The sequence below is a fragment of the Sodiomyces alkalinus genome, assembly GCF_003711515.1.
Source record: "Sodiomyces alkalinus F11 unplaced genomic scaffold SODALscaffold_1, whole genome shotgun sequence".
Lineage (NCBI taxonomy): Eukaryota > Fungi > Ascomycota > Sordariomycetes > Glomerellales > Plectosphaerellaceae > Sodiomyces > Sodiomyces alkalinus.
In genome coordinates this window covers 7,431,693-7,458,667 of record NW_021167079.1, presented here as the reverse complement: position 1 = coordinate 7,458,667, position 26,975 = coordinate 7,431,693, and the positions used below count along the sequence as shown (strand labels likewise).

Genomic DNA, 26,975 nt, shown 5'->3' with positions numbered 1-26,975 from the left:
AAGACTTACCGGATATATCCCTCCCCCACAGAACTCATACAGCCAGGTCCTGACAGTTCACTCGAGCCATATGTTTATGGTCCATGTCCTCCTTTTGGTGTCGGACTACAGCGAGATCCATCAACGTCCTCTCGATAGTCGCTTGTCTGTTTCCTTCGCGGGACCACCTCTCTACGTCCATCGTCATCTTCTGGATCCTTCTCCTCTTCTTGTCAATGTCGAGGCAGAGCTTGCAACGGTCGGGCATTTCGATTGTCGAATAGACAAGTTTGAGTCCACACGTCTCTCCCGTCCTGTATTCCTTGTTGCATTGTTGTTTGAACTGGCCCCATCTCCAGTAGCCACAAGACCATCGCGTTTGATAGAAGTAACACATTTTCCTCGATCGGTTAGGGGTATCGCTTCGAACAACCGAATCGTGAACCGTGTTTTCGGAAGAGTCTCGACGTGTTCTTAATAACAGCACCAACATCAGCAGCCAACTCGAAAACTACTAGGCTCGGAAAGAAAAGGTGGGGGGGGGGGGGGAGCAGGAGGGGCCTTTGACGTAGTGGTAAAGGTAGGGAGGCAGTTGCAGTTGCTTGATGCTCGCATACCTGTAATGGCCGTTGGTCTTCTTTTTCTCTCTCTCGTCTTTTTCCCCTCTTTTACTTTTCTTCTCCTGTTTTACTCTCCTCTTGTTTGTTCTTGAACACGAAGTAGGGAGACACAGGTTGCGAGTTGCGAGTTGCGGGCTCACTGGTTCTCTCTTGAAATGGCTTGGTTGATAACTTGTTTGATATCTCTCTGCCTGACGTCGTCCAACTTTCGTCGTAACCCCTTTGTGCGGATCAGCAGCTATCTTATACCTGGACGCTGGCTGGACGGACAACCGCCCCCAGACCAGCAAATCTCCCATCTGGGGACCCGCACGATGTGTTGTCACTACCAAATTCCGGATACTCTTGACAACCTCTTGAATGACTTCAGATGCCATTGGGAGTGGTACGTGCGTATGATACGATACTACACCGTACATCACATCCCGCATGCTCCGGATCTGCCCCGACCTCTACCGCATTCTGGCTCCAATACCTATGCTGTCTCTGGCCCTATGCATACGGGTCGGACTTTTCACTTGACCCCTCTGGCCCCCATGCGGTCCATCCTCCCCCCATACCCGTACCCCCCATGTCCCCAACTCACAGAACCTAGTCTCGGGCAGCCATCGCTTGCCACGTTGATCGCGGCTATTCAGGGGCCTCGGCAGGGCCACCCCCTCCCTGAATGGCGTGTATACGTGCGTAGTCCATGCCCAAATGATGGCAAATACCTCTATCGTCTACAACATACCCCCTTTTTACGCTCTAACTACTTCGGAAGTTCCCCACCCTACCAGAGGCCCAGTGCATGGGGGTGGTACATCAACACGGGCTGGCGGGGGAGGTTAATCGCAGTTCAACCGGGGATTTCTCTCGCTGCACATCCCGCAGGACACAGGAGAGACCCCTTGATGTTTTTTTTTTTTCTTTTTCAATATTCATTTTTTTATTCTATTCTTCTTGTTCCTTTTTTCCCATCTTCCTCTTGTCCAGGGGCAAGCCAAGCACCTCAAGGTGTGCTCGCCCCCCCCCCCCTTCCCCATTCTGTAAACCCACACCAAGGTCCAACGCAACCACACACACCCCCCGCCTTTGTGTTTCCGACGTCTCTCTGCTGCCTTATTGGCTTTGAGACCCGTCTGCTAGTACTTTCTGCCCAAGGCGGCAGATACCCTGCTTCCTTGCTTGGTCATCCCTAATCCTGTCCTGCTATGACCTAGCCTCCCCCTCCCCCCTTACCCGGCCATCCTCGAACGACCTGACGAAAGGACTGAGTATGTACTATTCACACATTCTCGGCACCATATACTGCTGCTGCTGCTGCATGGCATGGCAAAGCCGCAAGACGCAAGGCGGCAAGTCCCACCCCACTTACCTACTTACGAGCATGTTTCCGCACCTTGCATTTCCATATCAGGGACGGCCCGTGCTCTGTACTCCATGCCTTTGCTCCTGCTGTTGTAGATCGGTTCAGAGCCGGCCGCTATAGCTCTACGTCGTACGTCCAACGAGGTACTTCTTCGTCCGTTGTGTGAGGAGGGGCATGGGGGCCAAGACGGTGCTGGATCATCTTGCACACCCCCCCTTTTTTTCCCTTCCGGGCCCTCCCCCCCTTTTTCTGCGGCCCTGCGGGTCACATACTCACAGGCCATCTCTGGGGAGAGTGAAGCCACTTGTTAGCCAGGGTACTACTTTTCTTGCTCTTTTTCTTTCTCTTTATCTTGCTGAAAAAAATTCTGACCAGGATCTACCTGTGCCCCTTGTCAGGTCCCGCGTTCTCTGATACGTCAATGCAAGGTCGTCAATTTCGGTGAGAACAACTCTTCTGACTGGTCGAGTTCAGAACCGTACGGAGATATACCAAGGAAGCACGGCAGCGCAGCATCACAGCTACAACGTTGTCACCTTACCTTCCAGTCCTGTCTGGCGGGGAATCGGGAATATCCCCGGAGAAATTCCAATGCATCTTTGAAGCTTAGACTGCGGATGATCTCCAGACCTGACTAAGGTATACCGTATCCTCCACCTCTACTGCGTGTCTCGCCGCCTCTCGCGATAGTCCGTAATCATGTTAGCCGCGAACCGCGAATTAACCCCGGGGAAGAATTTTTCGGGATACAGCGCTGTATGATCTCCATTCAACCCCTGTCCCTTTTCAGGCATCGAAGCGGGAAAGGACGAAACATGCCATGGACGTGGCCCGACCCATCATGCGGCCAGCATCGATGACAATACAAGTAGACGCGCGACAATGAGAATTACGGCGGCAGGGACTAGGGAATGTGACAAAGATCCAAAAGTCGTCAGCAGTGGTTTGGTTTCCCATTCTGTCAAACCCGTCACTTAGTTTCAGGTTTTGGGATCTGTATTAACACGACGTAGAAGCTAACATCATCCTTTTTGTTCTCTGTATGCTTTACCACACTATCGATTTACGACAAAGCTTAGTTAGAAAATACACGTAGTATTCAGTGAGCAATACCATCAATGTGAGAGTGAGACGTGTCACTTTGGACTTCTCGTGTCCCTCGAGTCATAGGAAAGCAAAAGGGGAAAATAATATCACAACGGCAGAAGAAGGTCAACAGAAGACCGTCAGTCAGTGCAGTTTCCGCAGGGACCTTACCTCACATGAGAGGACACACATACGGGCGCATAGCCTGTAGGGGGGCTGATTCGCCGTCAGCCTGCCATCACCGGCCGCTATTAGCACGATGTGACGTTCTTCTGCGGGCATTCTCTTCGCCTCTCGCTTCCTCCTTGATCACCCCACACTGTTCGCTGCGGCCGCGATTGTTTTGGTGTTGGTCGGTTCTAGGAAGGCCAAGGGCGACGTGGCGACCGGTTTCTGGGCCCCATTTTCTGATGCATGGTTTCCATGTTCCAAAAGGGGGAAGTCTCTAACTCCCTCACTGCGATTGCGATGAGGGTTCAGGTCAGGTTCGGTACTTACAAGTTATACTTCGTATCAACGAGCGTTCTTCTACTGCTACTTCTCCTTTTCTTTTTGGCTCCGAGTTATTGCCGGGTTTCTGGGGCACAACCAAGGTCGTGTAAGCTATTATTAGTCTCAACTTGCTGTACAGATTGTGCTACATATGTTGTAAAGATTTTGCTGCAAACCATACCATTGCTTTATGTACCTTAGGCAGGACGAAAACAAATAAAGTACATGGGATGATGCGAAAGAAAGAAGTACAGATAGTCAGATACTAATGGTGGCGGTTTTAAATGCGGGATGACAGCTGTTCCTCCTCGTTTCTGTGACCTCGACATTAAGCCGAGAGGTGGGATTTATGGCAAGAGTGAGACACACACCAACCAGCCTTCCGTGGTATTCGTCAACTTACAAATACTCTGCAGTAAAGTGTGCCGGTATATGTTCGCAACTGGACGCGGGATATCCGCCGCAACCCCATTGGAAGCTGCTTTGTTGTTCCGCATCATTATGATGAAAGCCCAAAGTCATTGCAGATTTATCAGAAATATTTGAAGATTGTGGGAGCGAAGACTGAAGCTGTCCTCGGGCAGGATGAGTTCAAGATTAAGCAGTATCCGAGGCGGTGTGTATTTTCCACACGTACACACATCAATGACGAGGCTAGATTGTGTTCACGGGGGCACGACGTTCCCAGTGGCTGGGGCGTATCAGTGGCGGCAGTAGCTAGTGTGAGTTGTTGACGAGGAGTCGGTAGGAGGAGTCTGCCAGCACGAAGCTTGCAAGGGAATGCCAGCCGCAGCCAGCGTGCCAGGATCATAGAAAGAAAGTTGGCGTGTCCAGACAGAAACGACGGTTGGTACATCCAGGATGGTTGATCAGTTGCAGATGACACCGGTGAGAAGTTGGACTCAGTCCAAGCCTAATACTTAGGAACTTAGGAACCCCGGACGGGGAAGACGGGTGAAACTTTGACAGGGGCCGTCTTAGCCGGATGCGACGGGACGATGAGTTGGCAGCCTGTCTTGCCTACTTCTGGAAAGAGTCGCGTGAAATCCTTTCACCTCACTATCCTTTTCAGGATTCCTATTTTGTGGGGAAGACAGTCACTGGATGGGCTGCCCACTGGCAGCCTGAGCTGGCCCAGCTGGGGTTGTTGGCCTAGTTATGTACACGTGCAGAATCTGTTTTCAACACGGGCCATAGCAATTAGAGGCCGACTGTTTTCAGAGACATCGAATTAGTTGGATCTCAAGGAACGGCGTTTGATATATCATGTTAACACAAGCTTCATCGTCTTATTCGGAATGACTGGGAGTCTTGATCCGCGTCTTAAGGAGCGGACTTGCTTGACAATGGTGCCACGGGCCGTCCCGAGAGCCAAAAATAACCGTACCTGCGCCGTTGCGTGCCAGGTATGAAAGTCTATCGGAATAAATATAGTCCGACGTCCGATGTCCGACAGCTTGTAATTCAGAGATGCTGATAGGCCAGATAGCGAGGCACCTTTGCACGATCATCTCGAAAGGCGCTAGAAAGAGAAAAAACGTTGTACTTCGGACACGTAGAACAAGTTAATAAACTCCCACCACTAAGGACGACAGAAGGTGTAGAACTCCTCCACAACCAAACCATTGATCTGGGTTCCTGCGAATCATGTGGTATAGAAATCATGCGTCGTTGTTAAAGGGTGTGATTGGGCGCCGAGAACGGGAACAACCTCGATTTAACTCCAATGACGAGCAGGTCGCCCTTGGCTGCTTGATTGGTCGTCGAGGCACGCAAACGCACGAAATGCACGGAACGCAGAGAGACGAGCCGGCGATGTTTTGAAACATGCTGCACGTTCGTTACCGGAAGGTAGGTATTCAACGGAAAACTGGCCCCTTTGTGGGGAACCATGCAATAGGTCGCCAGCGTACGGATAACGGATAGAATTCGTAACGACACAAGAGAAGATGAGAGAGGAGAATGCTGTTCCTGCCTGCTACTTCGTACAATGGGTCGACGAAGGTTTGTTTGGGGATCGCGGTCGAGCAAACTGGCCCTGCGGTCCGCGGGGGCCGCGTTTCCAGTACATCTGCACAGGAAGCTATGGATCAATTTGATTGGCCGGACATAAACAATGCGAATTGAGTTCATGCAAGACAGGTCGGACTTTTAGAAAGACCCAGGAGCCCGAGACGAGGTCACGCCGTCACCGTCACGATCGATTGCAAGCTGGCGCTCGAGTCATCGAGTATCATAAGAGAGAGAGAGAGTGTGTGTGTGAGAGACAATGGCGGAACCTGCCATAGATTCCCCACTGCGAGGCAAGCCTGTATTGACAACGTGTCAAAGAATGGCCATGTTTGTCGGACCACGCGGCGCAATGGGATGGGGTTGTTGATTGTTGCCCTCCGAGTTCATGCTGGGACATGATCTAACCCTGCCAATGAGTTGCAGGGGCTGAAAGAGGTATGGGGGCGTGAGAGTTGTGAGTTGTTCTTGGTTTGTGTTGTGCGGGGCGGGGACCTTCAGCCTCGAGGGCCGGATGCCTCCCAAGACAACTACCACCGAGCGTAATTACTCGAGCAACAAGGGTCGGTAGGAGGCTGGTTTCCGTTGAGGATCAGGAAGACCTCTTGTCGCGTTGTCCACACTGGCCAGTGTAAATGGCCAACAGCACATCGGTCCAGAAGGAAACGAATATGAATCGGAGCCTGAGATACGGAAGTGAGGTATTTGACATTGACAATGGTGACGATTATCATGATCGGGCGTAGACGTGGGCGTGATCACGGTCACCCGCAGGAAGGAGTTGGCGGCCGCATTTGAGCCTCCTTGGCGAACGCGAACTCGCAGATCAAACAAGGGGGAGCTCTGTGTTGTACGAAGTACTTCGTATCGACTAAGCCCGGAGGAATCAACCCGGGGGATGAAACGAGTTGGCAGTTGGTAATGGAGGATGTGATGGCATCGGCAGTACGAATCTGAGAGGACAGACAACCACGATCAAATGCAAATGGTGGATATAATGCAGTGCGCGGTGATGACTAACATATTTGTAGTACATATTGAGTTCTCCTCGTCTCGATTTTGGTGGGAGTCGCGGAATATCTTGAGGTACGATCAATTATTCTGTACTCTCTACTTCGTCTGGCGTACTCCTAGGTGCTGAGAACATTGGCGTCAACCAAGGGACAATGCAGGTGACCTGCCTTAGTCTGCTTAAGGAAAGGTGGTCTGCTTAGGTAGTCTGCAATGTACCTGTACCCCCGTATGCAGGTGCAGTCACATGGCAAGGTACCTGACTTCCTTGGCTCCTGCCTCCGGACTAGCGCAGCACAAGTCGTGTCACATATCACGTCACAGACCGGGTCCCGAGGCAGCCGTTTTCGTCTTCCTGCAACAGTTCTTCAATCAACTCTACCCATCCCATGATTACAACAAGTCCCGAGGAGGCAGCCTGGTCTGGCTGATCATAACCCAGGACCCTCCTGTCACCGTTAGCTGCACGGCATTGCGATCAACGAAGAACTTAGGCTCCCATTAGTATCCGTACCTCCTATCCCGACCATACGCCCCGAAACTTTCTTCACGACGCCCACTCCGAGATTGACGCCCAACCTCAGCCTTCAATCGAGATATTCATTCCAGAAACGTATCTCGGTGCCGTTTCGTATCGAGCTTGTTCGACGGCTTCCCCCCCCGTTGGCACCCCTCCCCCCCCGCACTCACTGTCTTCCCCGTCGACACCGCTCTACGGTCGTCCACCGACACCGTGACCTGTTCTATCATCCCGTGTCGTCTGTTCCTCTCTCCTCCTTGACGCGACGCGGTATCTTCTTTTTTGGCAATTTGCCTGCCTAGCTCCACACGCTTGCGATTTCGAGCGAGTGCTGAGGTGGCATTTTCTGCTTTCCTGTAACGGCGTCATCCCTTGCACAAGTGAGCAGAGGGCAAAGCTCTACCAAGGCTGAGGATCTGCTATCCATGCCCTCCGCCCGAGGTTAGGCAACTACCCAGGCAACCAACAAGGCTTTCGCGAGGTCTTGCCTTAGCCAGCTACTCTACGCTCCCCTCCCCGGCCCGCTTATTGCTCGGTCTGAAGACCCGTTCTTTCCTTTTCCCTTAGCGAAGCCGCTCTTTGGCCGTCCAGATCAGATCATAAGCTCCTCGACCAAATTCGGACCTCTCTGACATGTCGGCCCCGTCGTCAATCCTCCCACCTCCACCGCCTTTCTCCTCCACAGAGGTAGCTATTGTCGATGCCCGACCCTGGCATCGACCCAGCACTCAGCCTGAACTTGACATGCGGTCTTTTCCTCTCTGCATCTGTCCTCTTCCTTCGTCGGCCGGATTTCGGCCTCGAGAGGCACATGATGATGACCGGCTACCACGATCGCCCAGTCCCACTGCGAGGGTGCTCCTGTCAAATATGCCCAATGAAGTATTGTTCAACATCCTGGGCTTCCTCGATATAGATGATATTCTCTCTACGTCTAGGGTGTGCTTCCCAGCGCGTTCCCCCTTCTTTTTCTCAACCGCCTGTCCTCTGCGGGATTCGCCTCCTCAGATTAACCCTGCTACCATGCTAGAGAGGGCATCCTTTCAACAGAGACGAATAATAACAAGAACAAAAATGTGAGACTAGGGCTAACCAACCAGCAGATTAACCATCACCTCCGGCATCTCTCGCTAGCTCCCATCCTGCGCACCTACCGTCTCCGCCACACCCGCGCCGTCCTCCGGCCCCTCCTGGCATCCCGCCCGCCCCTCTCCGACCTCATCTCCCGCTCCATCTTCCTCACCCACACGAATATCGTCTCCCGCCGCCTCGACCGATCCCTCAAATCCATCCAACTTGCCCGCCGTCTGGCCTCCCGACCCTCGGCCGAGGCTCTCGTCGAGCGGGCCGTGCTGCCCGCGGAGTGCGTCAAGGGTATGACCACCGTCCATGTCGCCCCCGGGCTCGTCGCTCGGCGGCGGGCCATCGAGAAGCAGAAGCTGAAGGACGGGTTGCGGAGGTGGGTGGGCGCCGTGTGGAAGAGCAAGGTCATGCAGCGCGAGGAGGGGATGAGGCGGTGGGAGGAGAGTCGCGGGGTCGGGAGGGTGTGGCGGCTGAGGAGGTTCTGGGAGCGGGTTAGTCGGGGGGAAGAACCGGTTGGTTTGCTAGAGCTGAATCATGGGGCTCAATGATGACAGGGACAGCGCCGGCACGCTGTTGAAGCACATCTTTCCGAATTTCTGGGTCTATCTGGTGCGAGCTTCGTTTTTCCACTTTCAAATGGTCGTGGTTATGCACGGTGTTGGGTCGGTCGGTCAGTCGGTGTTAGGAGATACGGTATATTACCTAATTTATGACTTGCAACTTGTCTAGTCCCGGACAATTGACCGCCCCGGTTATTCTTCGGATGCGCTCAAGGTCATTGGAACTTGACAGTTGTAATGACAGCAGGTACAAGGAACTCCAGTAGGATCTCGTAGCTTCTGATAGGTGCCGATTGTACTGAACCAATTGCTTGGATCGGTAGGTACGTATTTACGCCATAATTATCAGCAAGTAAAAGCAACTTTGAACTCCATAGTCCGTCTTCGTGTTTTGCTCCCCAGACTTTGCATCGCTACACAGCATCATCTGTGATCCTCTTTTCCAGCATTGCTTTGGTTTCTCTTATACGCCTCTAATTATAATTACCTACTATCATGGACGATCAGTTTGGCGGGCGGACGGACGACGATTTGTTTGCCGACGACTTCGAGCCGATCAGCGACGACAACCAGCTCATCGAAGAGGATGCGCCCATCGCAGCTACAGAAGAGTCCGCGTCGACATTGACTGTTTTCACCGTTCCCACGGTTCCCACCGTTCCTTCTGTTCCCACTGCTCCGACTGCTTCCCCTGCTCCCCAAGAGCCTGCTCCCCAGACCAACCAGCAGCCGACTGCACAGGACAAGGGATTAACCAGCGCGCCATATCCTGCCGCTACGAAGGGCCTCGCGAATTCCAAATACAGCGACAAACGACCCTCCTCACGTCCGCGCCGCCAGTCCCCCGCTACGCGTTCTTCCTCCAAGAATGCCACTCCTCCACCCACCACCGCTCCCGCAGCTCCCGCCAGCCCCAGCGCAGACACGGGAACCTCCTCACGCGACAGCAAGCCCATCGCCGCCCCCGCCGCCCCCGCCGCCGGGCCCGCCATACCGGGCCAAAACACCGCGCTCCGATCCGAAGAGCGAATCAAGTCGGGCGCGAACCCGCGCACCAAGCTAACGGAAGAAGAGCTAGCGGCGCGGCTGGAGAAGATGCGGATCCTCAACGCGGAGACGACGCGGAAATTCGAGCGCGCCGAGGCTGACCAGCGGACGCACGCCGAGGCGTACGCCAAGGGTATGGAGGAGGCCCGGAAGAGGAGGAAGGCCGAGGAGGAACGGCGGCGGCGCGGGGAGGAGGAGAGGCGGCGGATGGATGAGGAGCGGGCGAAGAACCGCGAACGGAAGCTGCGCGCTATGCAGAATAAGGAAGGGGGGTGGGACCAGGGGAAGGAGGAGCAGGAGGACGTGCGGGATTTCCATGGCGCGCATGGCGGTGTACGGGGTGCGAGGGGACTGAATTCCCTGGCGGATAGCCGATATGCTCGTGATGATGGCGATGGCTATTCTGCTAGCAATCGGTTCGTCGGCGAGGAGGGGTTTCGCGGCGGCAGAGGTAGGGGTCGGGGCAGAGGCGGACCGGGTCGTGGTCGAGGTGGCCGTGGCAGCGGCGGCGGTGGTGGTTCGAACCGGGATAGAGACGGTCTTCACGACGATGCGCCGTCCAACGCATCGGCGGAGCTCCCGACGAAGCCTGTCATCAACACGGAGGATTTTCCGGCGCTGCCCGGCACCGAGGACAAGCCGTCCCCGCTGTCGCCGCTGGCAAGCACTAACTGGGGGGAAGAAATGGAAGCCCTAGACGAAAAAGTAGGCAAAAAGCCATAATAAGTATGGGGAAAGCGAGGGAAGTATAAGGGTAAACTGGGCGGTTTAAATGAAAGCCGGGCGGGAATCTGCAGCGGTAACAGATGCGCACCAAGCCGTTAGAAGCTGCCAAGTATAATAAATATGCAGCATGGAAGTTAGAAAAGCGAGGCTTAGGCTGAACCAGGACGACGAGGAAACTGTCGGCAATGCATGCCGCCTTCTTGATGCTGGGATGCAGTAATTAATTGCAAAGTAATTGGAGCTTCATCAATGTATGATGCATCAACAGTAAGGTAATGTATTGTTTTACATTGGGTATCTTTACAAAATCCCCTGGCTTCACTGTCTATCTTAGCTACGAACTCTTTTGCCATAAGACATAGAAAGACCGCCGAAGCTGGCTGGGATGACGAGTCGCTTAAGGCGAATCAATACCGCTGTATGCGGTAATGGACGTGGACAACTGACACGAGCCAACCCAAACTTAAGACGGGCGATTGAATGACCCTAAAGCTACCAGTCATGGTAATAATGCAGTGAGTGCAGTGCAGTTCTCGGGCTCAGTCTCACAATCTGTGTTGATAATTCGTGGGTTGAAGTGAATTGCTAGGCGGGGTTGTGGCACGTCCCGCAACTGGTGTGCAGTCAGTTAAATGATGGCCGTGTTTAGACAGAGTGTGCGAGTCGAGAGCATGCTGCATACCCAATCTCAATTTTGACGACACGCGTAGTCTGACCTACCACCTCTCCGTCGACCGAAAAGGGAGAGGCGATGGTCCACGAACTGCCGTGGATGCGTCGATGTTGTATGTAGGGTTGTAAGAGTCGAGCAGGGAGGCCGACACCAAAATTTGGGTGTGTCTCTGTCGCGAGCCGATGATGTTTCTGCGACAGTCCCCTGGATGTAGACGAGTGGCAAGTCAAGGTAATTGCGTCTTGTGGAGCAGCAGCTCGGGGATGCGGGACGAACCCAAGCTTTCCGGAATAAGCCAACCGTATTGCTCACGAGACGAAGGCGTTATATAGCAGCAGGCTTCTACCATCCGCCTCGGTAGCCTCGGCCCCCTCGTCCACGATACCCACCCCCACCCCCGCGAGGCCCCCTATGGTGTCCGCCCGACCCGGCATTATCGTCATCGATAGGCGGCGCCCGCATCCTCCCGCGCATGTCCTTGGGGAACGATTCAAAGGTCTTGCGCATCTGGGCATAGCCGAGGTGCATCTTCCCGTAGAAGTGATCGGCCAACCGCCTGTCGTTGTCCAGCCTGCTCAGGTAGGCGCCGCAGACGTCGCACACTTGGAGCTTCTGGTGGCCCGAGGGACCCGAGGTGTCGGAGAGCTCCTTGAGCTCCTTCTCGCGCTCGGCTTTCGTCTGCTGGGCTTGGCGGACGCGGTAGTACTCGTCGATGGCGCGGGAGACCTCGCCCATTTCGCCGAGGATCTCGACTTCGAGGAGGCCGTTGCTGATGCTGGTGTTGAGCTCGGAGATGTTTTTGAGCTGGGGGAGAGAAAAACGGGTCAGAACAACACGTCGAGGGGGGACTTGGGGAATGGAATAACTGAATAGCATACCAGAACATTCGTTTGCCGAATCTCGTCCGGGGTCTTCTCCAATCGCCTCTGGGCGGCATCAATGCGGCGATTGCAATCGTCAATGTACTTCTGGAGGTCGCGCATGTAGTCGTATTCGAAGCCGTACCGCTGCCTCTCCTTCTCGGACAACGACTCGTATTCGACTTTGAGGCCCTCCGAGTGTACCCTCGGACATGGGCCGAGGTCTTGCTTGGTATTGGTGAAGAGGTCGTGGGGACAGGTGCCGACGATGTAGGAGCGGCAGACTTTGGGGTCGGTCATGGAGAGTTGGGCGTGGCGGGTGGATGCCGAAGCTCCCATGAGCTGCTCGAGCAGTTTTCTTTGCTCGGCCGCCATGGTGAATGAGCCGTGGGTGTTGTTGAAACGAATTAAAAGTTAATAGTCAGGGGAAAAGCGTAGTATGGTAGATCGAGAGGTTTAGTGGTCCGATTTTGTTGGTTTCCTCGTTGCTGGATGTGGTGATGGTGATGGTGATGGTGTTGATGCTGCTCAACTTCTGAAGCGTTGACGCGAAAAGAGTCGACAAGAGCTTACTTACCTTAGTAATCACGGACAGGTACGCACCACGAGAGAAGAAAAGTCGCTTACATAAGTTATACTGCCAAAACCACGCCGCCTTCTCTCTCTGGACTCCGACGCGACCCTTGTGTCTCCATCCCTACATCCACGGTCCACAGCGACATCACCCCAGACCCTTCCTAGGCGGTTCGTCGGGAGTCCCCAGGTCCAACAACCTCTTTTCTTTTTTGGCCCTCTTACCCCCCTTGTTTGGCCCCTTCAAGATGCGCCATCTACTGGCGTTCATCTGCCTCCTTCCTCTCGTTTCCTGGGTCACTGCAGCCGACTACTATGAGCAACTGAATCTACGTCCACTTCCCTTGTCTGCGCTACTGGCGAGCTTCAACTTCCGTTCGAACACGTCCTTCTACGACTTTGAGTCCCACAACTTCCGTTATTTCCCCAGATCGCTGGGCCAGATCCTACAGCATGCGGGCACTCGAGAACTGCATTTGAGGTTCAGCCTTGGCCGGTGGGATGCTGAAAGCTGGGGCACCAGGCCATGGGAGGGGCAACGGGAGGGAGGCACGGGCGTCGAGCTCTGGGCTTGGCTTGAGTCTGAGAGCGACGAGGAGTATGGTCCCTTTCTGTTTTTCCCCTGTACCCTCATGCATTGGAGGCACACAGACACTCTAACACGGCTGTCTTTCTCTCCAGGGCCGATGAGAAGTGGTTGATCCTGACAAACGCTCTCTCGGGTCTCTTCTGCGCGTCCCTCAACTTCGTCGACGGCACCCGAACCACCCGCCCCGTCATGTCCTTCCAACCCGAAGGGGACCACCCGACGTCTTCGATCCCGAATCTTCGCCTACTACACGGCGTGCTTCCGAAGGAGGTGGTGTGCACGGAGAATCTCACTCCGTTTTTGAAGCTTCTCCCGTGCAAGGGCAAGGTGGGCGTTTCCACCCTGTTGGACGGTCATAAGCTCTTCGACTCTGCCTACCAGAGCATGGCCATCGACGTCAAACCCATCTGCCCCGAAGATGGCGACTGCGTCTTGGAGATTGAGCAGACCATCGACATGGTTCTCGACATCGAGCGGTCCCAGCGGCCCCAGGAGATTCCACGCCCGCCGCCTAGTCGGGACCTCAAGTGCGACACTTCCAAGCCGTATCATGCACCGAACACCTGTTTCCCTCTCGGTTACAACGCGTCCCAAGAGTGGTCTCTGTCTCAGGTCTTCGGCCATCCCATGAAGGGCACGTGTCCTCTCACGGACCCGGAGATACCGCCCGTGTGCATCCAGGTTCCCCATTCCAGAAGTGTCTACACGTCCGCTGGAGTTCACCAGATGAAGAACGCGGATGGCAGGTCTAGATGCTTTACATTCGACTCGGAGGGCGACTTTGATATTATCCTCCCCGCTCCCGACGCAGATGACACGGGAGAAATCATTGCGAACACCACGACGACCATGACGACGACGGACGACGAGCTTATTAAATCACCGACTCCCCTTATTTATGCCGAGCGCAGCTTAATGGGACATGGCCAGGAGCGCGGAGGAGTTCAGACCATTCTCACCAACCCCAGCCAAGACACCGAAGTCGAATTCATCTACATGGAATCGTTGCCCTGGTTCATGAGGGTCTATCTCCACACCTTGAACGCCAGACTCGAAGGATCACGGGGGAAAGCCCAGCCCGCCATGATCGAGGACATCTACTACCGCCCCGCCGTGGATCGTGCGAGAGGCACGCAACTCGAGCTGCGCATGCGGATCCCGCCCGCCTCGACCGTCTTCCTCACCTACGACTTTGAGAAGACCATCCTCCGCTACACGGAGTACCCCCCCGATGCCAATCGCGGCTTCGACGTCGCCGCCGCCGTCATCACCACCGTCCGCCCCCGCGTGCAGAGCGTGAGGACCACGACCCTGCTGCTGAACCTCCCCGTTCCGGATTTCAGCATGCCTTATAATGTCATCATCTTCACGTCGACGGCCATTGCCCTTGCTTTCGGCGGCATGTACAACATCCTCGTCCGCCGTCTCGTTGCTGCCGACGAGGCACCGAGTCGCCTAGCCCGAGCCAAGCTGGGCAAGTTGATAGAGAAGTTTAGGTCCAGGAAGTCGACACGGAAATAGATTCTTGGGGGGGTTTTTTTTTTTTTCGCTCGTGCTTGGTGTGTTCTCTCTCACTCTTCTCAGTACAGATTGTCTCGGCATTCCTACGTTTCGACGGGCCCTCACGGATAGGCCACATTGTAGTCCAGTTTCTGCGGTGTTTGCGCTTTTTCTACGCTCTTTCTACGCTGTGGCTCTAGGGCTCTTGTCTCAGCTGTTAGTTAAAGCCTCAAGCTGTCAGCTCGAATCCGACTACTTCCTTCGAGGCAGATGCAAGAATGTTCGTCTTACTCGAACGTTCGTACTACTGCTACGGGTTCTTCCTGTGACACAATATGACACGACACTTCATAAGACACTTATACCGGATGCTTTCCATGACGCTGCGTACACTCAGAGTGGGCGTACGTGGAAGGAATCGATTAATGACTTGAGCTGATGGCATTCTAGGCGGCTATATGAAGAAAATCGACTCTTGTCTTGGTGTCAATCTCAATCTTTTTCCTTCGACTCCAATTGCCCTTCCCTTTTCCTTGCAGTTGCCGTCTGGCCGCCGCCCACATACTCCGGCGATGGTTTGCAAGTGTCTCGGACTTCAGAAACCCAAATCCAGCGATATCCAAAGGCCACAGAAGAAACAACAGGAATGAGAAGCATTGAATGTGTTTGACGATTTCCTATTGCTGAGAATAGGCATCACTTAAATGCCGAAAAGTGCGTCGTTCAAGCACGAAATCACCGAATTACCATTCGTCAATCCCGAAGTCAAACAGACGAGAGCGGACCCGGCAGCAAGAGGACCGAGAGCCGCCGTGCAGAGAGGGATATTGACGGCAAGCTCGGCAAGGCCATTATCCTGAAGGTTCAGGCACGCCGGCGGTAGCGTCCCCAGGCAGACGTCCTCCAGGGCGTCCTCAAGACAAGACACAACCGTGTCGCCCGCCGTCTCCTCGGTAAAGGTATCCGTCGCCAAGCAAGCCCCGACATTACCCACGGCGAAGGCCCCGAGAGCGACAGTGCAAGCCGGGACGGCCGGTACAAGCGCCAAGCCCGAAAGAGAACCCAAGTTCTGGCATGCAGCCGGGATCGGGGCGCAGACAGGCTCAGCCGGCTCCTCGGTCGGGACCGGCGAACATTCACCCCCGTCGACGATGACGCCGGTTCCGGGCCGGAACCCGAACGCGACTTCCAGACCCTCGATGATGCTGACGCCCTGGGACTCGGACGTGATGCCCCCCGTGGCCAGACAGGTGGCGGCGCTGCCGAAGGCGAAGGGGCCCAGGGCGACGGCGCACACGGCGATGTCGGCGACGAGGGCGAGGCCGTTGGATTCCGAGAGGTCCTCGCACGCTTCCGGCAGGGTTTCGATGCAGCGGCCCTCCAGGGCGCCCAGGATGCAGTCTGCGATGTCGGTTCCGACGGTGCTGAGGGTGGGGATTGTGGCGAGGCAGGTGGCGACGTTGCCGATGGCGTAGGGGCCGAGGGCGATGGTGCACTCTGCGAGGACGGGGATCAGGGCGAGGCCGTTGGTGGACTGCAGTTCGGAACAGCCGGGTGGCAGGGCCTGCTCGCAGAATGGCGTTATGCTGGTCGGAGAGGGAACGCAGGACGACGCGGATGCTGATGATGCAGGCTCGCTCTGGCTGGGCTCGGGGGTGGGCTCGAGGGATGATTCGCCTGGGCCTGAAGAGAATGGTTCGGGCGACTCTGTGGCAGAAGAAACAGGGTCCGATTCAGGAGAAGAGACGGGGTCCGACTCGGTGGGGGAAGAGACAGGATCAGATTGGGTTGGAGAAAAGACGGGAGCAGACTCTGCGGCAGAAGAGACAGGATCAGACTCTGCGGGGGAGGAAAAAGCATCCGATTCTGTAGGAGAAGAAACAGGCTCGCCCTCACTAGGCTCAGCGGAAGAGACAGGAGGAGTATCCGAGGATAAGCTGGCGACCGGCGTCGTCGGGGTCAGGACGATCTCCGTTCCCACAGTCCCACTTCCACTAGGGGGAAGCGTGACAGTCTCCTCCTCAGTCCCAGTACCCGGTGCCGTGATGGTCGTAAAAGGGCCGGTGAAGGTGGTAGGCTCAGGACCAGGGGGTGTCAGGACGATTTGGGTTCCTATGGTTCCAGTTCCGGTGGGAGGAAGAGTGACGGTTTCCTCTTCTATCCCGGTACCCGGCGCGGTGATAGTCGTGAAAGGACCCATAAACGCCGTAAAATCGGGACCGGGTGGCGTCAGAACGATTTCTCTTCCTATAGTGCCGGTTCCTTCAGGGGGAACAGTGATCCTTTCTTCCTCAGTCCCCGTGCCCTCGGCCGTGATGGTTGTACAAGGCCCGGTGAACGCGGTAGGATCAGGGCCTGGAGGGGTCAGGATAATTTCAGTACCCACAGTTCCGGTTCCTTCAGGGGGGAGGGTGACGGTCTCTTCTTCGGTCCCGGTTCCTGGAGCGGTGATGGTCGTAAAGGGACCGGTGAAGGTAGTGGGGTCAGGGCCGGGAGGGGTGAGGATAATCTCAGTGCCGATAGTTCCTGTGCTAGTAGGGGGGAGGGTCACCGTCTCCTCTTCAGTGCCTGTTCCTTCGGCCGTGATAGTTATGAACGGGCCAGTGAAAGTAGTAGCGTCAGGGCCGGGAGGAGTGAGAACAATTTCAGTGCCCACAGTTCCTGTTCCGGTAGGGGGGAGGGTAAGGGTCTCCTCTTCAGTGCCCGTGCCTGGTGCTGTGATGGTTGTGAAAGGACCAGTGAAGGTGATCGGCTCCGTGGCGGGGGTGAGGACAACCTCGGTGCCGATAGTGTCAGTTCCCGACGGGGGTAGAGTAATAGTAGTAGGAACTGTGTCAGTCCCAGGACCCGTGATGGTGGTGAAGGGTCCGGTGAAAGTTGTAGTGGCCGTAGCAGGGGTCAAAACAAGTTCAGTTCCTACTGTATCTGTCCCAGCTAGGGGGAGGGTAATGGTTTCCACTTCAGTTCCGGTTCCGGGACCTGTGATTGTCGTAAAGGGGCCAGTGAAGGTGGTCGGCTCCGCATTGGGGGTCAGGACAACCTCGATTCCGACGGTGTCAGTCCCAGTAGGGGGTAAAGTGATGGTAGTAGGAACCGAGTCTGTTCCAGGTCCAGTGATGGTTGTGAAGGGTCCAGTGAATATCGTAGGCTCGGCTACAGTGAGCGGCGTCAAGACGATTTCAGTTCCCACAGTATCAGATCCGCTTGGAGGCAGAGTGATAGTGGTAGGAGCAGTGCCGGTGCCAGGACCCGTGACGGTGGTAAAAGGGCCGGTGAAAGTTGTAGGCTCCGTGGCGGCAGGCGGCGTCAAAACGATCTCGGTGCCTACGGTATCCGTCCCAGTTGGGGGCACGGTGATCGTGGTAGGAGCCGTGCCGGTTCCAGGGCCAGTAATGGTGGTGAAGGGGCCGGTGAAAGTAGGGTCAGCACCGTCATCTGCAGTAAACGGAGTCAAAACGATCTCGGTTCCCACAGTGTCTGTTCCCGTCGGAGGAAGAGTCACAGTAGTAGGAACTGTGCCGGTTCCAGGACCAGTAATAGTCGTGAAGGGGCCGGTGAATGTTGGAGGCTCAGCCACAGTAAACGGCGTCAGAACGATCTCTGTTCCAACAGTGCCTGATCCAGTAGGAGGTAGGGTAATAGTGGTAGGAATCGTTCCAGTTCCCGGGCCCGTGATCGTCGTAAAGGGACCAGTAAAGGTCTGGGGTGTGGTAGCCGGTGTCAGGATCACCTCAATGCCAACGGTACCGGTGCCGGTTGGAGGGAGTGTGACTGTCGTGGGGTCTGTCCCAGTCCAAGGTCCTGTAACGGTGGTAAAAGGCCCTGTAAAGGTGGGAGGGATATCGGTGGCATCTAGCTGCACGATAATCACAGTTCCGGTTCCATCAGGGCGACTCGGAGGAAGAGTAATGGTCGTCGGACCGGGTCCGAATCCAGGGCCAGTGGCTGCCAACGTGGTATAAGGACCGGTAAAGGGTGGCCCCGAGCTACTCGGACCAATATGTATTAGCTTCCTTGTAGTAAGACTCGGGATGATGTTGAGTTCTTACCCAGCCGACAGAGAAGTGGAAGTGCTTGTGAGAGTGATATCAGTGACAAGAGTTGTAGGGGCGTCTGTAACCGAGATGGTAACGCTGCCGATGGTAAGGACGGTGTTGGACGGGATGAACGAGCTGATCCGAACAGGCTGAACCGTGAGGATGACGACTGGCTGCACCGTGACAACTTCGATGCCGTCGGGACAGTCAGATTCGTTTGGCAACTGTGGCTCGGCTAAGCCCAGTGCGCGTCCCAGAAGGACGGAGGCGCCCACGGCCAGGCCAGAGAGACGCATGACCAAAAGAGAAATAGTAGAAAAGAGCACGCCTTCTGAATAATACGAGTTAGTATGTGGCAGGGGGAAAGGACTGGGGAGATGGTTCTCTTCGCACTCCAGGTCCTGATTCTGGCATCGGTTCACTCGGATGGGCCTTAATATATACACATGCGAACAGGTCCATAAGACGTTGGGATCACTCGGCAGCCCACACGAGCTCTATCTCCCCTCGCTCGGAGATGTATTGCTTGCAGTTCATTAGGGACTTGATGGTTCATGCGGCCAGGACAGGAATGCCCAGGATAGGGAGAATGCCAGATTCCTGAGTCCTGCACTCTCACAACCACCTCTAGGTAATTAGTTGGGAAAGTAAGTGAGTAAACAGTGCAGGGTGGTTTCTCTCGAGGTTGGCCGTTTTGAAGCCCCCTTACGTAGTTTACCTACATTCCCAGATAAAAGTCTGGCCCAGTTAAGCACCAGGGAGTCCTGTGAGCTCTAGAATTGTCAAGCGTGTCTCCTCCCTGGAGCCCTGTTTTGGCCATATGCACCACGAGTGCTGGGTTGAAGAAATCGACACCAGCCTGCCCCTATTTTGGTAACGACAGACTTTAATGCAATGCATTCCGGACGTGCCTGGGTGAAGCTGACGAGCAGACTACACGAACGGTTGACCTTTCCATGTGGCATATGATGGAAAGCAAGCCATACTGGAGGACTCACAGCTCGGATGACAGACTGTTAGTCTGTTCTGACCCTATAGACCGTGCAAGCTTTGCTTGTCCGCGCTCCACTTAGTCCTCCTGGCGGAGGAATCGCCTGAGTGAAACAGTGTCTGTTAGGTATAGGCCATAAAATCCTTTGCGGCGCGTTTAAGCAATGGGCCTCAGCTGTGCTATTTAAGACATAACTGCGTATCATACTCTACAGAGTGGAACTCTCAATCAAAGTTGAGGGATAAAGATTCTTGGTGCGTGTTCTTTCATTGTATTCGGCACTTGCCCAGGCGAGACAGTGCCTCGATATTGTGCGGGACTTGGAAGACCCTGGATGATCTCCCGCTATGTCTCACCCACTGCCGCAGTCAGACCGAAAAAGCAGCGAGGACGGTTGGTTGGTAGCAACATTTCAGGCAGGACGGCGCTCATGTGCCCCTTTATGCCTGGGCCTTTGTGCCCGGGCTGTCGATTAAGGCATCGCCACGGTCTATCCATAATGCCCATGCTCGAATCATTCATGTTTGAATATAGATCAGGTTCAACACATGCACTGATAGCATCTTATCTATCTCCATGGCAAGCAAGATACGGGAAGCTTTATGCCTTTGCGGCAAGCCACAGGAGACTTGAAGACGCTCGCGGATGCAGATGGCTAATATCTGCACCCAGTTGTCTTATATGAGTCCATTCCTGAAGCTGTGTCCCGGCATATCTTCACATGCACTTTGCTTAGGCAGATCCCAGCATTGGCGGCACTGTGGATGCTTGTGATCCGCGAACCACGCATCCCCCCTGAGAGGCTGAGAATGGACATGTGGACGGAGTAAAGTGTAGACGCGCCTCCGTGACGGGAACGGAGATTCTCCTGATCATAAACATAACTTAGGTCCGAAATAGGGGAACATGTAGAAGCCGGTAGTGAGCTGAGCTCATCTACAAGCATTCCGATGATCGACTCTTCGAGTCTGTTTTCCTTATCGGCAAACAATCAAGAATGATATTGCGAAGGTTGACCATGCTAGATAGTCTGTGAGTGATTTCAACAAGTCAGACAACGACTCTGTTCTAATATAAAGGGAGTAAACAAGCTCAAAGTCCCATGTGTCCATCAGTTGTTCCAGTCGTCACTGACCTGCCACATTCGTTTTGTTACGCCTCCTTGTGCTTCTACGCCACTCGTTTTCCCCCAACCCATCCCCTTTTTGAGCACAGGAGCCTTTAAGTTCAGTCGCTTATTCCCAGCCAAGATGGTCGCCCTACATCTCATCGTCGTTCTTTTCCCCGTTGGCCTCCTGGCTGGCCTAATCCCCGTCGCTCCCCGGCAAGAGGAGGCGCCAGGCCTAGCAGATAATTGTACAATCACGACAACGTTGCCTCCTGTCACCCTCACCAGCTATGCCCCTACCTCTACCGCTGGCGAAGACCAGGGCGGTTCGGGTGGCGGTACTTTGGTTTACACCACTTGTCTGCCGACTCTCGGCCCAGATGGCCCTGGTCTGCATACCTACACCATCACTTATCCTTGCCCATCTGGTCCCGAAAACCCTTGCCACACGCCCGCCCCGACCGACTGCCCTCCCGGATTCACGACTACCGTCAAGGTATGCGAGGTCTGTGGGCCCAAGCCGCACACGCTTACCCTCACTGTACCCGTTATCACCGCCTCGGTTCCCCACAACGCCCCCGTTGTCACCAAAACGTCGACATCCGAGGTCTACGGTCATGATGGTCATGGTGAGCACGGCGGTGGTTCTCACACGGTCTCTGTCAAGCCCGTGTCCAGCACGCATCCCGGGGAACATGAAGGGTTGGAAGAGGGTCATCACCACCACCAAGATGAATGTGAACACCACGATGGCTCAGAGGCCTGCCATAGTCCGGATGAGACAGGGCATGTCGCACCGGAACCCTCCAGCGACGTCGTCGAGGCTTCAGCTGTCATGTTCAAGGTCGCTGACGTCGGAGCACTCCTCTCCATGGTGTTGATGGTTTTGCTTGTTTGATGGGACCACAGGGACGCACCGTGTTCATCACCGCTATATTCAGCAACATCAGCTGGTACACAGGGGAAAATGTCTTACGGGATAATAACAGTGGGCATTCGCTCAATATATTGACTCCTATACTTGGCCCACGCACTTACAATTATACCATGGAGAAAGATAACACGACTTGGTGCTCTTAGTGACCAGTTTGGACCCATCGCATTGTACATGTCTTCGGGTGCATGTGCTCTTTTTCGTTGAAGCTATAGATACATGACTGTCCATGTTGCTACCCGAGCCCGGCTCGGCTCGTATCAATGTATTGCTCAAGACCATGCATGTAATGAATATTAAGTATCAATGATGTGAATATCTCTCGTATCCAGGTAGTAAGATTGTGAGGTGGAACAGGGCTTCATGCCATATATTCCGAGACTCGAGATGCTGTGACCGACTATGTTCGAGGCGGCCTCTATGAGCTTCGACGACCCTGAGGCTCAAAGGGAAACGCGGCAGAGACCAAGGCGAGGACGAGAAAGAGGGCAGCGCAGACGTAGAGCGGGACGGGCGTGTCGGTGCCTCCCTCGGCAGCGATGACGGCAGAGATCATACCCATGATGCGATTCAGGGCGACGGCAATGCCGCTCCCCGTGGCGCGGTGGGCCGACGGGAAGATCTCGGCGGTGTAGGCGTAGAGGGTGCCGTAGTAGATGTTGATGCAGCAGGCTTTGCCGAGGAGGCGTCAGGTCAGCATGGACACGAAATGATTCATGAAAAGGGGAAAGACATTTGATGAAAACAGCACAAGGACAACCTACCAAGAACGCAGCTAAAAGCGACATTTTGCGTCGTGGTGGTGACAGCCGTATAGCCGAAGAAAAAGACCATGGTCAAAAGGGCACCGATGACCATGGTGTATTTGCGACCGATAAAGTTGATGTTGGAGAGGAAGCCGGCGATGATGGGACCAACGATGCCCGAGACGTTGGTCAGGGTGTAATTACGCCAAGTGATGTAGGACGACTCCTCGACGGGAATACGGTTAGAAATGATGGACGGGAGGAAGACGTAGAAGAGCGGATAAGCCAGGCCAATGAGGGTCCACGAGAACCAGACCATGAGGGTGGAGAGGGCGAGCCTCCTGCTCGCAAACAGACCCTTGATGTGGAGGACGAGCACACGGGGGGCGTGCCTCTTCTTCGTTTGGCCGGTGTGATGTCGCCGTGGGACGCGAGCTGCTCGAGCGTGAGATCGCAGGGGCGATCGTAGCGTTTCGCGATAGCCTGGAGGTTGTCGACGACCTCGGCGTCGCGACCTTGGCCGAGCAGGTACTTGGGGGTCTCCTTAAGACGGACGACGAGGACGCGAGACATGGACATGACGAAGACGATGGCGCCGGCGGTGAAGAAGACCAGCCTCCAGGCCTTGTTGTTGTGCCAGGTGCATTCCTCGGGGACGCTGCAGTTCCATCGCGACTGGGCTGTAAGGGGCGTTAACGACGGAGAGGACTGCTAGTTGTTGCGGGCAGAAAAAAAAAAAGAGCGGAATAGAAGAGCCTACGCAAAAACCCCCAAGCGATAAAGCCGGTGAACGCTTGACCGACACCCCACCAACAAGCCATGGTGGTGATGGACCACTGCTGAGACGAAGGGACATATTCCAGAAAGACGGTCGGGTCCAGGACGAGATTACCACCGGCACCAAAGCCGATAAGCGCCACAAAAAAGCCGAGGCTCTCCCAACTAGGTGCAGCCCCGGCGACGATAGTGGCAGCGGCAGCGATGAACAGAGTCGAGTTGAAGGCGGTGCGACGGCCGATGACGTCAGCGGTGATGCCCCAGAAGAGGGCGCCGACGAGCAGCCCGGCGTAGGAGGCGATGCTCAGACCGGTCTCGTAACCTCCCCCGTTTCGTGCGACCTCGAGGTAGGCCTGGGCGGCGATGACGCTCTGCAGGAGGGCGACCATGGAGTCGACGGCGTAGCCGAAGCCGCTGAGGCAGAAGAGTTTCCAGTGGAAGTTTGTCCAGCCGATCTGGTCGATTGCCTAGACGTGTAATGGGTGATTAGACTTGCCTTCTGAGTGCAAGGAGACCAGCAAGACAAGATGACAAGATCAAACCCCCGGGGAGGGCTCGGGACTCAGGAGTCGCGGGACCGAGCCGAATAATCCGGAATCCGTACATTGTTTAGTAGATGCATCTTGCGGACGAGAGCGACATTCTCGTCTTCGCCCGCCAGTAGGTCTGCCCCGGCACCTATCGAGGATGAATCCGAGGGGTGACCGGGGCCCTGTGCGACGGATTCGGGCCCATCGCCCTTCTCCGGGTCGGAGGCCATCGGTCGATTGGGGGTACCGCCGGAGGTTGTCATGATAAGGTGTGGCCCTAGGTGTGGCCAAGCGTTTCGGTACCTAACTTGGAGAGAGTGAGGTCATGTGAGGTACGGACCGTACGGTACCTTGATCTCGTGAAGTCGTGAGTACTTGGTACGAAGTCGCGACTCTGTATCCAGGGCGTCTTAACGAATTCGAACTCAGACTCGTTCAGAAGTATGGAATAGAGAATGGGAGGAGTTTTGCCACTTTCAGTACAAAGTGCAAACACAAACGAACATTTCCCCCAGATTTTATAAAATAACAAGTTTGCCTAGGTAGGTAAGGGCTACAGATATGCCTTGATTCTTGTTTGTTCCCACTCCTCCGACTTTATTAACAGATACTCGGGACTCGGCGTTTACGGCGTTTACACCGAGGCGCTAAACCTAAACCATCATAGTATCGGTGTATATCCTCCCGGGCTCGGCAATAAAGTTAATCCGTACCATCTCACAATAAGGGGCAGGTATTCAGGGGGAGGATTCAGGGGTAGGTATTTCGTATTCTCCAACTCCTTTCAATGTTATTAATTATTAATTACATTAATTAATTACCCGCCACATTTATTCCTTCAGCCCTCAACTATGTCGAACAGACCACAGTCTTTTGTTTCCCTGACAGTCTGAGACAGTGAAAATTATATATAATTGCCTTAATTAATTTTTGACCTATTTTATGACGATTTTGACTACGCTTTATTTAATAATTAAGAGTCTTACTTACTAAGTGAAGATATACCTATTTTACCTACTTTTTACCTTTACTACTATCGATTTAAGAAGCTATATAGCAGCGCCGATATAGCGTGTTAATCTATAAAATAACTATTAAGATAGCGTATCTTAGCCCTATTACGTATAAAACCTATAAGGATTAGGAGCTCTGGCGACGCCTATACGAATCGGTTACCACCTATAATAACGTATAGAGGTTTCTCCGCCTAGTTAATCCGACTTAGTCCCCCGAAGAGCCTATAATACCGAATTACGACTCTTTCCCCTCTATAACGCCTAAGCGTACCCCTACGTAATATCTCGACCTTACGGACGCTAGCTAGAAAGCGTACGACGTCGAAATCGCGCGCTAGAAGATCCTATAAACGTAATACGATAGCTACCTAAAGGAGATTAATGCTATACTAGCCTAGCAGGTTAATACTATCGACTAAAGCCGTAGATAACTACTATAAGGAGGTATACCTCGCGAGGTGTATAAAGCCGTTAAACGCGATACGGATTAGTAACTGGCTACCCGCTAAACCGATACCTATACAGAGTATATCGAGTATACTCGTTATCCTACTAATAGTCTTAAGAAGCTCGGGGAGTAGTTAGATAAGTGGTAGCTACCACTATAAAGCTATAAAGATACCGGTTCGAAGCCCGCCACGTATATATAGGTTATAGATTTTTTTAGAGGTATACGCCCCTATACCGGCCGCGATTAGACTAAGGCTAAGGGTCGCCTTATAGATAACCAGGTAGTTATACCCGAGACCTTTATACCCTCAGTTAGAAGTATATTAATACTAGACTTAAAGACTAAGGAAAACGCGGTAGCCACCACGCTATAGTATTCCCTACACTATACACCGGAAGCAAAGAGGGTAAAGATACCTTAAAGGCCACGGCTAAGCCCCATAAGAAGGGCGGCCGTGGGAAGAATAAAGCTAAGAATCCTATTACCGCGGTATCTTTAGCCATACCTTTAGCTACTTTAACTAACCGTTCCTCTTCTAAGCGCCGCTAATCTACTCTATAGAGAGGGCAGATCTACCGCGTATACGCTATACCTAGTCACGATATTAACACCTACTTTTATCTATTCCCGGATACGGTATATAACGATTAAACACCCTTCGAGAGCACTAAAATAACCGTCTAACGGATCCTTAAATATAACCCCTCGCTACGCGCGGAAGTGGAAGAACTGCGCGCCGTAAAGAAGGTGAAGAAGGATATAAGCCGGGATTCTATATAGCTTAAAAAGGCGTGACTTAACTATAGTAGCGTCCGTAGTGGCGTCTCCCACGCCGCTACCTTTACGGCTAGCACTGCTACTAGCTACCCTTTTCGAACCTCTACTATCCTTAATTCCGGTGCCACTATTTATATTTTTAACGATTTTCCCCGCTTTTCTGATTTTACACCCGCTACGCCGGGAGACTACGTAGTCGCAGGCAGTTTATCCCTGCCTATTAAAGGTTACGGTAACGTGACCGTAAGGTTAAACGGACTAATAGGAGGCCTTGATTTTAGGCTATTAAACATCGTATACTACGAGGATTTTGCCTATAATTTAATCTCTAATTAACGCCTACGTCTTTAAGAATACTAGTAGGATTAAAAGCCACTAAATAACTATATTCGGCGTTCCGATAGATCTATACTATGCCAGCTAAGTCACCGTTTCGATTAAATCGTTATTAAATATATACCCTCTAACTAATCTACGGCTACTTTTCTAGGCTCTTCTTCTACCCGAAAAGCTATCTATAAATCGACGATGCGCTATCTAAGCACTATGGAGGGTATCTCATAGTATCTACGACTAGGGCACGCTAGCCCGAAACCGCTTAGGCATCTAGAAGAGCAGACGTAGGGGGTTAAAATAAAGGGGCTAATAACTATCGACTATAAGGCCTATAAGCTTATAAAGATTCAACGGTATATTAGTAAGCGCCCTTACACTATACCTGCTTATATAGGGGAGCGGTGGGCGATTAATTTCACGGATTTTAATAGAATATCCGACGGGGACTCGCGGTTTATATTTTTCACCGACCGTTATAGTGGTTTTACGGCCACCTACGTTATAAAGAGTAAGCTAGTAGTGGATATCCTCGTAATAATTAAGGAATTCCTCGCCTAGGTAGACCGTTAATTAGGCTTTAAGGTGCGCGTTT

At 53.7% G+C, this 26,975-nt stretch overlaps 11 protein-coding genes across 11 annotated transcripts; 5 read left to right on the top strand and 6 right to left on the bottom strand.

Annotated features, from left to right (window-relative positions):
* Window positions 1-34: 34 nt before the first annotated feature.
* Window positions 35-376, bottom strand: SODALDRAFT_269484 (hypothetical protein; the record flags this gene model as incomplete). Its single annotated transcript, XM_028607662.1, has 1 exon — window positions 35-376. One exon carries the CDS (start codon window positions 374-376, stop codon window positions 35-37), a length of 342 nt encoding a protein of 113 aa, XP_028471614.1.
* A 3,432-nt stretch (window positions 377-3,808) lies between these two features.
* SODALDRAFT_356033 (hypothetical protein) lies at window positions 3,809-6,574 on the bottom strand (the record flags this gene model as incomplete). The annotated part of the gene is made up of 14 exons (XM_028613882.1): window positions 3,809-3,842; window positions 3,932-4,103; window positions 4,198-4,429; window positions 4,490-4,554; window positions 4,630-4,680; window positions 4,916-5,050; window positions 5,119-5,158; window positions 5,251-5,405; window positions 5,518-5,611; window positions 5,721-5,824; window positions 5,880-6,068; window positions 6,160-6,221; window positions 6,307-6,491; window positions 6,560-6,574. The coding sequence occupies 14 exons, from the start codon at window positions 6,572-6,574 to the stop codon at window positions 3,809-3,811; spliced, it is 1,533 nt and encodes a 510-aa protein (XP_028471613.1).
* A 206-nt stretch (window positions 6,575-6,780) lies between these two features.
* SODALDRAFT_356032 (hypothetical protein) lies at window positions 6,781-7,481 on the top strand (the record flags this gene model as incomplete). The annotated part of the gene is made up of 4 exons (XM_028613881.1): window positions 6,781-6,791; window positions 6,874-7,000; window positions 7,116-7,269; window positions 7,372-7,481. The coding sequence occupies 4 exons, from the start codon at window positions 6,781-6,783 to the stop codon at window positions 7,479-7,481; spliced, it is 402 nt and encodes a 133-aa protein (XP_028471612.1).
* Window positions 7,482-7,930: 449 nt separating this feature from the next.
* Window positions 7,931-8,658, top strand: SODALDRAFT_258111 (hypothetical protein; the record flags this gene model as incomplete). Its single annotated transcript, XM_028607445.1, has 2 exons — window positions 7,931-8,008; window positions 8,173-8,658. Coding segments are annotated over 2 exons (564 nt in total), but the record flags the coding sequence as incomplete, so codon positions are not given.
* A 289-nt stretch (window positions 8,659-8,947) lies between these two features.
* Window positions 8,948-10,767, top strand: SODALDRAFT_328015 (hypothetical protein). The gene has a single exon (XM_028610579.1). The coding sequence runs from the start codon at window positions 9,208-9,210 to the stop codon at window positions 10,480-10,482; it is 1,275 nt and encodes a 424-aa protein (XP_028471610.1). The 5' UTR covers window positions 8,948-9,207; the 3' UTR covers window positions 10,483-10,767.
* Window positions 10,768-11,500: 733 nt separating this feature from the next.
* SODALDRAFT_270140 (LUC7 protein) lies at window positions 11,501-12,393 on the bottom strand (the record flags this gene model as incomplete). The annotated part of the gene is made up of 2 exons (XM_028607700.1): window positions 11,501-11,962; window positions 12,037-12,393. The coding sequence occupies 2 exons, from the start codon at window positions 12,391-12,393 to the stop codon at window positions 11,501-11,503; spliced, it is 819 nt and encodes a 272-aa protein (XP_028471609.1).
* Window positions 12,394-12,839: 446 nt separating this feature from the next.
* On the top strand, window positions 12,840-14,701 carry SODALDRAFT_268219 (GPI transamidase component GPI16; the record flags this gene model as incomplete). Its single annotated transcript, XM_028607599.1, has 2 exons — window positions 12,840-13,189; window positions 13,273-14,701. The coding sequence occupies 2 exons, from the start codon at window positions 12,840-12,842 to the stop codon at window positions 14,699-14,701; spliced, it is 1,779 nt and encodes a 592-aa protein (XP_028471608.1).
* A 679-nt stretch (window positions 14,702-15,380) lies between these two features.
* SODALDRAFT_356026 (hypothetical protein) lies at window positions 15,381-19,013 on the bottom strand (the record flags this gene model as incomplete). Its single annotated transcript, XM_028613880.1, has 2 exons — window positions 15,381-18,666; window positions 18,730-19,013. The coding sequence occupies 2 exons, from the start codon at window positions 19,011-19,013 to the stop codon at window positions 15,381-15,383; spliced, it is 3,570 nt and encodes a 1,189-aa protein (XP_028471607.1).
* Window positions 19,014-19,191: 178 nt separating this feature from the next.
* On the bottom strand, window positions 19,192-20,140 carry SODALDRAFT_356025 (hypothetical protein; the record flags this gene model as incomplete). The annotated part of the gene is made up of 6 exons (XM_028613879.1): window positions 19,192-19,260; window positions 19,440-19,490; window positions 19,544-19,582; window positions 19,661-19,710; window positions 19,758-19,811; window positions 20,065-20,140. 6 exons carry the CDS (start codon window positions 20,138-20,140, stop codon window positions 19,192-19,194), a joined length of 339 nt encoding a protein of 112 aa, XP_028471606.1.
* Window positions 20,141-20,828: 688 nt separating this feature from the next.
* Window positions 20,829-21,714, top strand: SODALDRAFT_348429 (hypothetical protein; the record flags this gene model as incomplete). The annotated part of the gene is made up of 1 exon (XM_028613370.1): window positions 20,829-21,714. The coding sequence occupies exon 1, from the start codon at window positions 20,959-20,961 to the stop codon at window positions 21,712-21,714; it is 756 nt and encodes a 251-aa protein (XP_028471605.1). The 5' UTR covers window positions 20,829-20,958.
* A 77-nt stretch (window positions 21,715-21,791) lies between these two features.
* On the bottom strand, window positions 21,792-24,066 carry SODALDRAFT_342651 (hexose transporter; the record flags this gene model as incomplete). The annotated part of the gene is made up of 5 exons (XM_028613096.1): window positions 21,792-22,422; window positions 22,515-22,837; window positions 22,876-23,176; window positions 23,257-23,740; window positions 23,878-24,066. 5 exons carry the CDS (start codon window positions 24,064-24,066, stop codon window positions 22,169-22,171), a joined length of 1,551 nt encoding a protein of 516 aa, XP_028471604.1. The 3' UTR covers window positions 21,792-22,168.
* Window positions 24,067-26,975: the final 2,909 nt, after the last annotated feature.